At 27.6% G+C, this 11758-nt stretch overlaps 3 protein-coding genes and 1 pseudogene across 3 annotated transcripts; 2 read left to right on the top strand and 2 right to left on the bottom strand.

The window, feature by feature from the left end:
• The first annotated feature begins 211 nt into the window (after positions 1–211).
• Positions 212–5059, top strand: LOC132944832 (beta-galactosidase-like). The gene is made up of 6 exons (XM_061014349.1): positions 212–252; positions 3695–3813; positions 3963–4102; positions 4189–4335; positions 4426–4563; positions 4859–5059. Exons 1-6 carry the CDS (start codon positions 212–214, stop codon positions 5057–5059), a joined length of 786 nt encoding a protein of 261 aa, XP_060870332.1.
• A 199-nt stretch (positions 5060–5258) lies between these two features.
• Positions 5259–10595, bottom strand: LOC132945257 (uncharacterized). The gene is made up of 7 exons (XM_061014950.1): positions 10465–10595; positions 10347–10403; positions 9896–10132; positions 9775–9831; positions 9155–9405; positions 8930–9092; positions 5259–5533 (listed from the first exon to the last, which is right to left on the bottom strand). The coding sequence occupies exons 2-7, from the start codon at positions 10357–10359 to the stop codon at positions 5403–5405; spliced, it is 852 nt and encodes a 283-aa protein (XP_060870933.1). The 5' UTR covers positions 10360–10403; positions 10465–10595; the 3' UTR covers positions 5259–5402.
• On the top strand, positions 8148–8628 carry LOC132944495 (uncharacterized). The gene is made up of 2 exons (XM_061013864.1): positions 8148–8502; positions 8579–8628. The coding sequence occupies exons 1-2, from the start codon at positions 8148–8150 to the stop codon at positions 8626–8628; spliced, it is 405 nt and encodes a 134-aa protein (XP_060869847.1).
• LOC132944830 (uncharacterized) lies at positions 10394–11412 on the bottom strand (annotated as a pseudogene).
• Positions 11413–11758: the final 346 nt, after the last annotated feature.

The raw sequence follows: 11758 nt of genomic DNA, 5'->3' as shown, positions 1-11758 counted from the left end.
CCATTTTCTTTTATCATACCAATATGTATATTTATATTTTATTGTGATCGGCCGACTCGAGTCTTAATGGCAGCTGATAGTGAAAACGTGTCTCATAGCTTAAAATTATTATTTGTTTGTTTTATACATGCATTTATTTTTGACACTTGTATTATTTTATTTCTTATCTGCGAACGATTCAAAATTAAAAGTGTTTTGACAACTTGCTAAAATGGATAAATTTATTGTAGAAATATCGAAAAAGTCAAGAAAGTAAGTGTCTATTTTTTCTTTAAATTCGTATAATTGTTTAGTACACATACCTATTTAGTATGCATTAAGTTTTAAGTAGCCCTTACAATATATTACTGATTTATATTGTATCCCGTATTATATTAAAATAATTTTGACTAATAAAAACATTTATATTTGATCAATTTTTAAATTAATTATTAAGGTAAGATTATATTATTGAGCAAATTAAATTTATTTTGGTATATATTTTTTGTATTGTTTTGGTACTAATTGTTGTACCTGCTTATTAAAAAAATACCCGCAAAAAAAATACTAATACAAATGCTCAGAAAAATGTTAGCTTATCTGAAGAAAACCTCCATTCCCCAGGAAAAAGATCCAAAATGGTACCTACAAATAGTGAATAATTAATTTCATATCATATATTTAGTATTCGTATACAATTTATTGAAATTATGTTTATAATAATTTAATATCATTAAATACCTACTTCTACCTTAATTCAAAGTGAAAATTCTGTAACTATAGTTACTTACGTAAAATAAATAATAGTAAATGTCTTGGTTAATTTGTGTAATATAAAAGTGATAAATATGTATTTAAACATACAAATACAAATAGTACATATTATAAAAATCTATATAAATAGCAGCTGTTATTTAAAATATAAATTTTATGAAATAAAAGAATTGTTGTATTTTATGTATTCATATATTCGTTAAAAAAATTATACATATTTTATTGACGGTAGTCGGTAAGTAATTTATTACCCCCGTTATTACCCTATTAATTATAGTGCATATTCATAATATATACCAATTACCAATAGATACAATATGACAATATCTCGGACAATATGTGTTTAAGCCTTTATAGGGTTAAAATAGTTTTGTTGAGTTTATGTACTTGTAATGTTAAATACAGAATAAAATAAAACATTTTAGGGAGGTTTGGATGGCTAAGCCCCCCAAAAGTCTGTCCAACCTAGAAACTTATTGCAATCCTAACAATTTAGCCCAATTTACGCCGCTGCAGCCTTCTTTAATGAACTAAATATTTTGAATAGTTTTTTCTGTTTAAGATTCTGAGCATTTTGGGTTGTATTTCGTAATGTGTATTCATACAGTAAAATTTTTTCCAAATTTTTTTTTTGTTTTCTAATATTAATTAGCCTGCAGGTTCCTTCCTTCAATTTTTTTTTTTGGTTATGTAACTCTAGTTGAATATTTTGTATTGACTTGAAAATTGATAACTTGGTGCCCCATGAATAATCATTCTTTAATGAACTAAATATTTTGAATAGTTTTTTCTAAATTTTTTTCCAAATTTTTTTTTTTGTTTTTTAAAATCTATTTGCCTGCGGGCGCCAACACCTCCCTTCAATTTTTTTTTTTTAGTTCTGTAACTCTAGCCAAATTTTTTAAATATTGACAATCTGGTACCCTTTGAATAATTCTTTATTGAACTAAATATTTTGAATAGTTTTTTCTGTTTAAGTTTCGGGACATTTTAGTTTGAACTTCGTAATGTGTATTCCCACAACATAATTTATATAAATTTTTTTTTGTATTCTAAAATGCATTTGCCGGCGGGCGCCATCACTTTCCTTCAATTTTTTTTTATAATTTTAACTCTAGCCGAATTTTTCAAACATTGGCAATATAATGTAATATAAAAGTGATAAATATGTATTTAAACATACAAATACAAATAGTACATATTATAAAAATCTAGATAGCAGCTGTTATTTAAAATATAAATTTTATGAAATAAAAGAATTGTTGTATTTTATGTATTCATAATATATTCGTTAAGAAAATTATACATATTTTATTGACGGTAGTCGGTAAGTAATTTATTACCCCCGTTATTACCCTATTAATTATAGTGCATATTCATAATATATACCAATTACCAATAGATACAATATGACAATATCTCGGACAATATGTGTTTAAGCCTTTATAGGGTTAAAATAGTTTTGTTGAGTTTATGTACTTGTAATGTTAAATACAGAATAAAATAAAACATTTTAGGGAGGTTTGGATGGCTAAGCCCCCCAAAAGTCTGTCCAACCTAGAAACTTATTGCAACCCTAACAATTTAGCCCAATTTACGCCGCTGCAGCCTTCTTTAATGAACTAAATAATTTGAATAGTTTTTTCTGTTTAAGATTCTGAGCATTTTAGGTTGTATTTCGTAATGTGTATTCATACAGTAAAATTTTTATAAATATCCCGTATAGGTAGTGAGTATAAATGTATAATACTATAATATATAAGTTCTATGGATTTATCATAGTAAATAATATATTTTATAATATATATGGCAATCGTCAATAATTGTCGAAATTCGTCGGCGACGGTTAACAATTCTAATAATTTCAGCAAATACTATTGTATTATAAATATTTAATTTCAGTGAACTAAAAAATAATAAGCCACCAATATAAACGGACTTGTTTGTTAAACAGTATATATTTTAATGTAAGTTTTAACACAAACTCGCAAATTTCGTTATGATCAGGTTGTTTTCATAAAATATTTCGAGTTTCAGCTCATCGGTCTATCAGAGTGAGATGATTAGATGAAGATAGCTGTTTCTTCGGCGATGGTGGCGCTCTAGCTAGGTTTCACCGGAAGAGTCGATGCTTACGTGTAAGTTTGTTTTCATATTATTACCTACTATTTTACATTTACTTTTTAGACTTAAATTAAATATTTATTTCCACGGAAAATCTGTTAACTATGAGACGTATAGAAGCATTTATAAGTTTAATCCCAAAAGCGCAATGCATAAAATACGCGAGACCGTCTTCGTTTCACCACGCCAAGTTTAATACGCAGCTTATAAATATGCCAATTTTATAAAATATTAAATTTATTGCAGATTTGAATTATAGTTTATTTTTATATGTTTGTTCTAGCTTCCCAATGTTTTGACTTCACGAGAAAGGTTCAAAAAGTAGGTCCACTAGTAAACTCAGAGTTATATCCCGGTTGGTTAGGTTAGGTTAGCCCCCCACGGATCTGTATTATGAAAATTGTCTGGACCCTCCCCATGACAAATTCCTAAATACGCTGCTGACTACAATTGGTCATATGTTAACATTAATTTAAACTTTAAAACTGAGTTTTCAATATCGAATTAGTATTAAATTAATATTACGATGCTATGTGGGTAATAACTAATAACGAGTAAGTATATATAATAATTTTTGTTTTTGTATTTTCACAATTCCACAATTATTTGTTCTTATACAGTGTTAGAAATTTTTTCAGAAATTATTATTTTAATATTTTGGGAATTTTTTTTCTGATTGCCTGGTAGATATCTTAAATGTTCTATTGTCAATCAAGGATGAAAAAAATATATATAAATTTCATTAGGTAGAAAATGAGTATGGAAGGTATCATGCCTGCGATTCTGAGTATAAATTATGGATACGTGATTTATTTAGGAGTTATATAGAAAATAAGGCTGTCCTTTTTACAATTGATGGATGTGGTCAGTCATACTTTGACTGTGGCGTTATTCCAGAAGTATACGCAACTGTAGATTTTGGAATTTCATCAAACGGTTAATATTTACAAAAAGTCAAAGTATTTGATTTGGTGTGTGAAAAAATAAAAATATATCATAAAAACACTGAAAGACGTGCCAATTTTATGAAATATTAAATTTATTGCAGATTTGAATTATAGTTTATTTTTATATGTTTGTTCTAGCTTCCCAATGTTTTGACTTCATGAGAAAGGTTCAAAAAGGAGGTCCACTAGTGAACTCAGAGTTATATCCCGGTTGGTTAACTCATTGGCAAGAATCAGAATCTATAGTAAAGTCCATCGATGTTGTAAAACAAATGAAAGTAATGTTGGCAATGAATGCTTCGTTTAGCTTTTATATATTTCACGGAGGTACAAATTTTGGATTCACATCGGCATATTTGAAAAGGTTGCTCAACGAATTAAACCAGTGATCAGTGATGTTCCTTTACCGTTTGAGGACTTAGATATTAACTGTGGTTTAGTAATATATGAAACAACATTAACAGATGATCAAAAAAATGTTGAAAATCCAGTAAACCTAACTGTGAACACGGTTAGAGATCGAGCAATCATTACCTGGATCAAGTAGAGTTACATTGCAGTTATAGTTATAGAAACATGGGTGTTAAAATTTTTTTTTTAGGTACAAGTGGGTACTATGAATTGGTTGAAAGCTAATACTACAATAAGCTTAAACATTAACCGTACTGTTCAAAACCTAAGCATTTTAATTGAGAATCAGGGAAGGATTAATTTTGGAGACTTCATTGAAGATAGGAAGGTAATAATAGCTGACAATAAATTATTTTATTCATGGTCTGAGACTGAAATAGTATAATTTATAATAATATACTATAGTATTATAGTATAATATAATGCTTACCAGTTACCATAGAAGTTAATATTTGATAAATTGTATACAGACTGGCGACTGGTTACATTACCTTTTTAGAAACAAAAGTGGTAATATTTACAATCACTGAAGCAGATTGTATTATATTTATTTTAACTACCAACTGAGTATAATTACTGAATTAAAATATTGTATGTAAAATAATACTAATTATATTTTCTAGGGAATTTTTGATCAAGTGATTCTCGGAAATAAAATATTAAGCCCTTGGGAAATGACTGCATATCCTTTGAATTATACATCATGGATTTCTTCAATCAAATCAGTTGAAAACATCAACAGTGTTAAATTACCAGCATTTTATAAAACACAGTTTACATTACCAGTGTGTCATTCTATAAAACCATCCATTGACAAGCAATAATTTATTCACAGTTCATAACATCAACTAGATAGGGCCCAGCTAGGATACCTACATAATTCAGAAAATTAAAACATATTCCCAGACAACAAAATAAAGTTTAGAGAAGTTTCAAAAACATTTGAAATATATAACGTGTAATGTTCTAATGAAATTTCAACGTAGTGTTACTAATATCACTGGAATGTTATAATAATTTTTTGTCCGCCTTTTAAATGTTACAATAAAGCTATATGTTTAATATAGAATGGAATGCAGATTTTAAATAAAACAAAGTTTTAATGCAATTATAGTACCTAATATATTGTTTATTATTTATTAATTCATATTTATTAAAGAACACAATTTATAGTTTGTTATTTTTTTCAACTGCTTTGTTCAGAAGCCTAAATTTAGAGTGATTGAGCCAGTTTGCTAATGGGTCATTAAAATCTTTATTGATCTTATCTTTGTATTTTTGATGGATTCTTAATGCATCTAAAACAAATAAAACATACATAAAGTTAATACAAATAAAATGTCCACCACAAAAAGTAACATTATAATATTTATTACTAGGGCTCGGACTGGAATGCAAATACCTTTGTTTATGATAATAGAAAAATAATTTTTATATCAAAATGTGTTTAATTTAATTTCTAATAATGGATGAATTTTTTTTTTTGCTTTTTTACTTATAAATGCCTTTTTGAAATTTTTAAATTTTAATAGGTCTAACAGTTTTTATATATGTATAAACTGTACAAATCGATAAGACTTTATTGTGATGATTACACATTGTCGATGTTATGTTTAAAATTATTTTAATGTGTTATACTATTAGCAATACTTCTTGATATTACCTAATACTTTATTGAGTGTGACAAGTTAATTTAAAGTTTAAAGGTCTCCACACACTGCAGTGGTGGCGGTGAATTGCTGCAGGACACATTTCACCGCTCACTGGGCGGTAAAGCCAAGACAATAGAATTTAACGACACCACTACCACTGCAGGGTACCTTAAGAAAGATGAAACTACCTACAGGTACTACTTATCAATATAGATTAATAAATATATGTCCGTTTAATCATTTTACCACAAATACTTTTCTTTTTGCCTCTCACATTTTAAGTGCTTTTATTGTTTAAACTGCCTTCATATCCAAGCTGTACTTAATACCGTAACATAACATAACTAATTTTAAAGAATATAAGGCTTATTATGGTAGCTTATAAAAATTATCTGACATTTACTCTGTATTTAAACAATCAATAATAATATAATCTTATATAAGGTAAATAATTAACAATTATGTTGGTCTAATTTTCAATTTATTAGTTGTGTATTTTAAAACATAAATATTTTATAAATTATGTTCATAATACTAGACTTGAATTAAAAGCTCATTAATATTATATTAATAGTGCCAATTTTAAACAAGAGTTTTAGCATATTATGTATTTTGGGGTGTACCTTATTTATATTATCATTAACCTAATAAGTAATAACTAGGGTTCGGGACTTGTTGCACTTGCATATTGCTTAATAATGACTGCAGAATAGTCTAAGTAAGATTAAAATTTGTTTTAAGTCATAACGGATTGAAATACAAAAATTTTAATTGCATATTTTCGCATATTTTGCCATTTATTGAGCAAAATGCATATTTGCCAATTTTGGCAGTTTAATTGTTATTTATTGCATATTTACTCCGTTTTTGTTTTATGTTAAGTACATTTATTTTAAAGATTAACTATAATTTTTTTTTACTTTCATGTGTTGTTCAATAAAGACTAATCAGTTTTCAGTAATCAGTTTCTCCGTATAGCTTGGTTTATTAATAAAGATGAGATAATAACATTATTAACTGGATTTGGCAACTAGGGAAATACCTAATTATTTCTGCGTATACTATCGTTTATCGTAAATCGTCTAAGGTAATACTATGTAAAAGGAAAATAAGAATTCAGTTTGGTTTCGTGCGTCGTGGCTTTTAAAATCGTTATTCTTGAACTTTCGTAATTTTAAAGATGCCGAAAATAACGAACAATACGCGTATTAGACAATATATCACCGAGTTTGGAGAAAAAGTTTTTTTCAAGTGATGGAACCATTTTATTTTGTAAATTTTGTGAAACGAAAATAAATACAGATCGGCGATATTTGGTTACTCAACATTTGAAGACGGAAAAGCATAAATCTGCCGAAAAACGTAAGCAAGATCAAATGAAAAATAAATCACAACTAGTTGGTACTGCTATGGCTTCTAAAAAAAGTTCTTTTAACCATGATTTGAACAATTCTAAATTCAGAGAATTTCTATTGAAATACACAGGAAAAGACATTCCATTTGAGTCAACTTTGCGAAAAGGTTACGTAGACGATGTTTATAATCAAACACTAAATAAAATTAGAATGTATGTTGACGGAAAAAAAATTTGGGTTAGCATAGACGAAACCACAGATATAATTGGTAGATTTGTAGCTAACGTTATTATTGGTACACTGGAAGAACATGGACCAGGTCAAATATTTTTGTTAAACGTAGAAGAGTTAGAAAAAGCAAATCATTCAACGATTTTTAAATTATTCGATAAGTCGATGAATATTTTATGGCCCGATGGTGTTAAACATGACGATGTTCTATTATTCTTGTCTGACGCTGCCCCTTATATGGTTAAGTCTGCTAGTTCAATAAAAACATTGTACTCAAAAATGATTCACACAACATGCCTTGCCCACGGTCTACACAGAGTGGCTGAAACAGTCCGTATTCTTAATCCTAAAGTCGATAAAATTATTGCTAACGTAAAAAAAATCTTTAAAAAAGCTCTAGAGTTCAAATTTTTAAAGATATTGCCCCATTATTACCACTGCCCCCTGAACCAATATTAACGAGGTGGGGCACGTGGATTCAAGCTGCCCTTTATTATTGTGAACATTTTGAGACTGTTAAGTCGATTGTAAACTCGTTTAAAAAAGATGATGCAATATCTATCGAGACTGCACAAAAATACATCGAACAACAACATATTCAAACTCAACTTGTATTCATCAAATCCAACTTCTCATTCTTACCAAACGCTATAACGTGTCTTGAAAAACAAGGAATGTCACTTGCCAGTTCTATTTCGATAGTAGAAGACGCAAAAATAAAATTAACTCAAATAAATGGAGCACAAGGAACAGCGGTAAAAACAAAAATAGAAACTGTGTTGGGGGAAAATGAGGGTTACAAATTGATGGTTAAAATATCAAATATTTTATCTGGAGACCAAGAAAATTTTGAAGGTTTACCTGAAGATTTGAAATTAAATGACTTGGTATATTTTAAATATGCGTCGATAACGTCAGTAGATGTGGAACGTTCGTTTTCAATTTATAAAAATATGCTGACCAACAACCGTCGTGCATTTAAATTTGATAATATCAGAAAATGTCTAATTGTACAGTCAAACTTTACAGGTAAACAATTCTTCATTTTTATATTTAATAATAATTTAATATATTAAAGAAAAACCAAACCTTTTTTTCATTGTAGGAGAAGAGGAAGAAAATGAAATCGAACATCAGTCGAATTCGGTAATATAATTTTGATATAGTGTTTTTGTTGTCCAAAAATAACTAATTACAAAAAATTGTCTAAATTTAAATGAATAAATCAAATTTTTTAATTTTATTTAAAAAAATATTTAGTTGCATATTTTTGCGCATATTTCGGTTATTTTAAGTGCATATTTCCTACAACTTGTGTGCAATAAGTCCCGAACCCTAGTAATAACCTAATAAATAAGGTCAATTTTAAACTATGATACTAACTACAGGCTATAGTACCTAAAAGTATCAAAAGTATTATTATTAATAAAGAAATCATTTTAAGTTAAGTACTCACCTATGAATAGTTGATAAACAGGCAATTCTGAGAAGTTTTTTTCTTCTTTTTTTCCCAGAAGAGAATACTCGGTTAAAACATCATCAATAAACATACGTCCTATAAGTCGTCTCACGCTATCACCAACATCTTTTGTACCCACGAGTAATGATAACTTGGAAACCTAAATAAAATTGAACTAACATTTTTACAGCTGCTTCAACAAATAATAGTTTATACATTTACCATATTTAATCGAAATTGTTTATCAGACTTAATTTTATTGTTAAGTAACTGTAAATCTTCTTCATTAGTAATTAGGAAGAAATCGTCTAAACTACATCCATTCTCATACTGCATAGCTATTTCTGTAGCTCTTGATTGTCCAAAGTTATTAATAAATCCTTCCAACACCATATAGCTTGAATTCACAGTTGAATGTATCGCAGAAATTTCATGCTTAACTTTAGTTAAGGAACTGACAACATTTTTGAATGCTAGAAAATAGACGAATTAATTTATAATAATCTACTTATTTACCATTGCCGTAGCTGGTGTATAAGTAGAAAAAATTTAAATATTGAAAACATATTTTTAATTGCCAAGAAATTAATATTATTTATAAAAAATTTTAAATGTATGAAAAATACAAGATCAGTTAGACCACAATACCTATCCACCAACCGATCTACACACTCATAATATGAAAAACATGTCATAATTATAAACACATACATGACGTATATTTGAATGTATGCCACTGCCTAGCTACCATTACAATTTACAAATAAAATATGAATGAAGTTGTATTATTATAACAATGACTAATTGATACATTCAATATAGAAGATAATTATAATACATACCTGTATCAGTCATGCCACAGTCATATTCTGTATTATATTTAGATGAACGATTTGACCCTATAATTAAGCAAAAAACAAATTAAAAATCATTTAGGAAATACAAATTTAGTTTATATTTTACCTTGGGACTCAACAGTTGGAAATAAAACTCTTTTTATAGGACGAGTTAATGGTGTGGGGTTTGAACGATGAGATACAGCAGGTGATGGAAAATTTATATATTCAATAAATGGTTGTTTTGGAGGCATAGAAGACATAATAATAGATGGACTAGTTTCTTCAATCAAAATGTTCCCAATTGGAGAATTCATAACATACTTGTCATTACGATTAGTCATTGCTTGTGATACTGATGGAACTGTTAACAAATAAATATATGTGTACTTGTTTAAAATAATTATTGTAAAATTATACAAATCAGTAAAACTTATATAGTGTAATGTGTGCCACTGCCTAGCTATTATTACAAATAAAATAAGAATTATTGTAATACAAATATAAATAAGGTCTGATTTTCCGATTCTTAAATATACTTCATTGATACATTCTATACAACATAATAATACACATACCTGCATAAGACATACCATACAATTCTGTATTATACTTAGATGAACGATTATTTCACCCTAATAAGCAAAAGACAAATTAAAAATCATTTAGGAAATACAGCTTTAATTCAGATTTTACCTTTGGACCCAACAGTTGAAAATAAAACTTTTTATGTGGATTTGATGATGGTGTAGTGTTTGAACGTTGAGGTGATGGCAAAGTAATGGATTCAATTAATGGTTGTTTTGGAGGCATAGACGTCATAATAGATGGACTAGTTTCTTCAATCAAAATTTTCCCAATTGGAGAATTCATAAAATACTTGTCATTATGATTAGTCATTGTTTGTGATACTGATGGAACTGTTAACAAATAAATATTATAATAAAACACACAAATTATATAGAAAAATACGAGCCAAAATATATACATACCATTTAAAATAATTGATTTATGATAGTCAGGGTCTTTATCAGAATCATGACCATCTTCAATATCTGATTCATCATCAAAACCACCAGTGTTTTCAAAAGTTTTTTTTAATTTTTTCTAAAAAATTAAAAAATTAAAATTAGGTAGGTACATACAAAAACATAATATTATTTATTAAGTACAAACTAAAGTAAATTTAAATAAAACACCTAGAGATTAGCTAGAAGACTAAACTTAAAAATCAAATTTACTTAGTCTTAACGAAGGGGGACTTTCCATTATACTTTTTGATTTTAACAGGCGTTGAGCATTTAAATCTTCATTTGCAGACAAATCTGAGTAGAATTGTGCCCGGTTTGTTTTCATCCGTGCTTCTTCTAAAGATCCTAAAATAAAAAAAGAAACAAATTTAAGTTTCGGTGGCCACCTTAAAAACATATATTTTTTAATTATTACTTACCAAACTTTCGACCAAGCATCCTTGCAGGTAACCACTGATAGTTTTTTTCATCTGGATAATCTTTTTTTTCGATACATTTTTTTGACTTCTTTGATACAATTGGCCAAGCACATGTTTTATCTTTTTTTTCGGTACCATGTTTCGGGAACAGATTCCACCGTGTCTTCATTTAAAAAGTGGACAACAACCCACATTATGATTTTAAGAAATCTAAATTCAATATTTTATTAAGAAATATGAATTACCTCCAAAACATACTTTCTAAATACTAACAATTATATTAAACCAACTACATCCTATTTATCTTAACTAGTTATTTAATTTATCTACAATTACATTACATATAAATATTATATAGTGATATTTGAAATTATACATGATTAATGATATATAGGAACTACACAATATTTCAAATACTTAACAATACAAATTGAAATTAATGATCACTAGGTATAATATTAGTATTATGTATTATAGGTTATAATATACAGAATTCTTAAATAATTAATAATATTTACAATTTTATACATAATTGTATTT

This window comes from Metopolophium dirhodum, chromosome 5, assembly GCF_019925205.1.
Source record: "Metopolophium dirhodum isolate CAU chromosome 5, ASM1992520v1, whole genome shotgun sequence".
In the NCBI taxonomy this organism is placed as follows: Eukaryota; Metazoa; Arthropoda; class Insecta; order Hemiptera; family Aphididae; genus Metopolophium; species Metopolophium dirhodum.
This window is presented reverse-complemented; position numbering and strand designations above follow the sequence as displayed.

Excerpts from the sequence above, each read along its gene's own strand:
- LOC132944832 (XM_061014349.1), top strand. The coding sequence starts at position 212 with ATGGATAAATTTATTGTAGAAATATCGAAAAAGTCAAGAAA. Across the intron at positions 253-3,694 it reads ATATCGAAAAAGTCAAGAAA|GAGTTATATAGAAAATAAGG; the intron begins GTAAGTGTCTAT and ends TGATTTATTTAG. Across the intron at positions 3,814-3,962 it reads TTTTGGAATTTCATCAAACG|CTTCCCAATGTTTTGACTTC; the intron begins GTTAATATTTAC and ends TGTTTGTTCTAG.
- LOC132944495 (XM_061013864.1), top strand. The coding sequence starts at position 8,148 with ATGTCACTTGCCAGTTCTATTTCGATAGTAGAAGACGCAAAAATAAAA. Across the intron at positions 8,503-8,578 it reads TGTACAGTCAAACTTTACAG|GAGAAGAGGAAGAAAATGAA; the intron begins GTAAACAATTCT and ends TTTTCATTGTAG.
- LOC132945257 (XM_061014950.1), bottom strand. Across the intron at positions 9,832-9,895 it reads TCCAACTGTTGAGTCCCAAG|GGTCAAATCGTTCATCTAAA; the intron begins GTAAAATATAAA and ends GCTTAATTATAG. Across the intron at positions 9,406-9,774 it reads CTGTGGCATGACTGATACAG|CATTCAAAAATGTTGTCAGT; the intron begins GTATGTATTATA and ends TCTATTTTCTAG.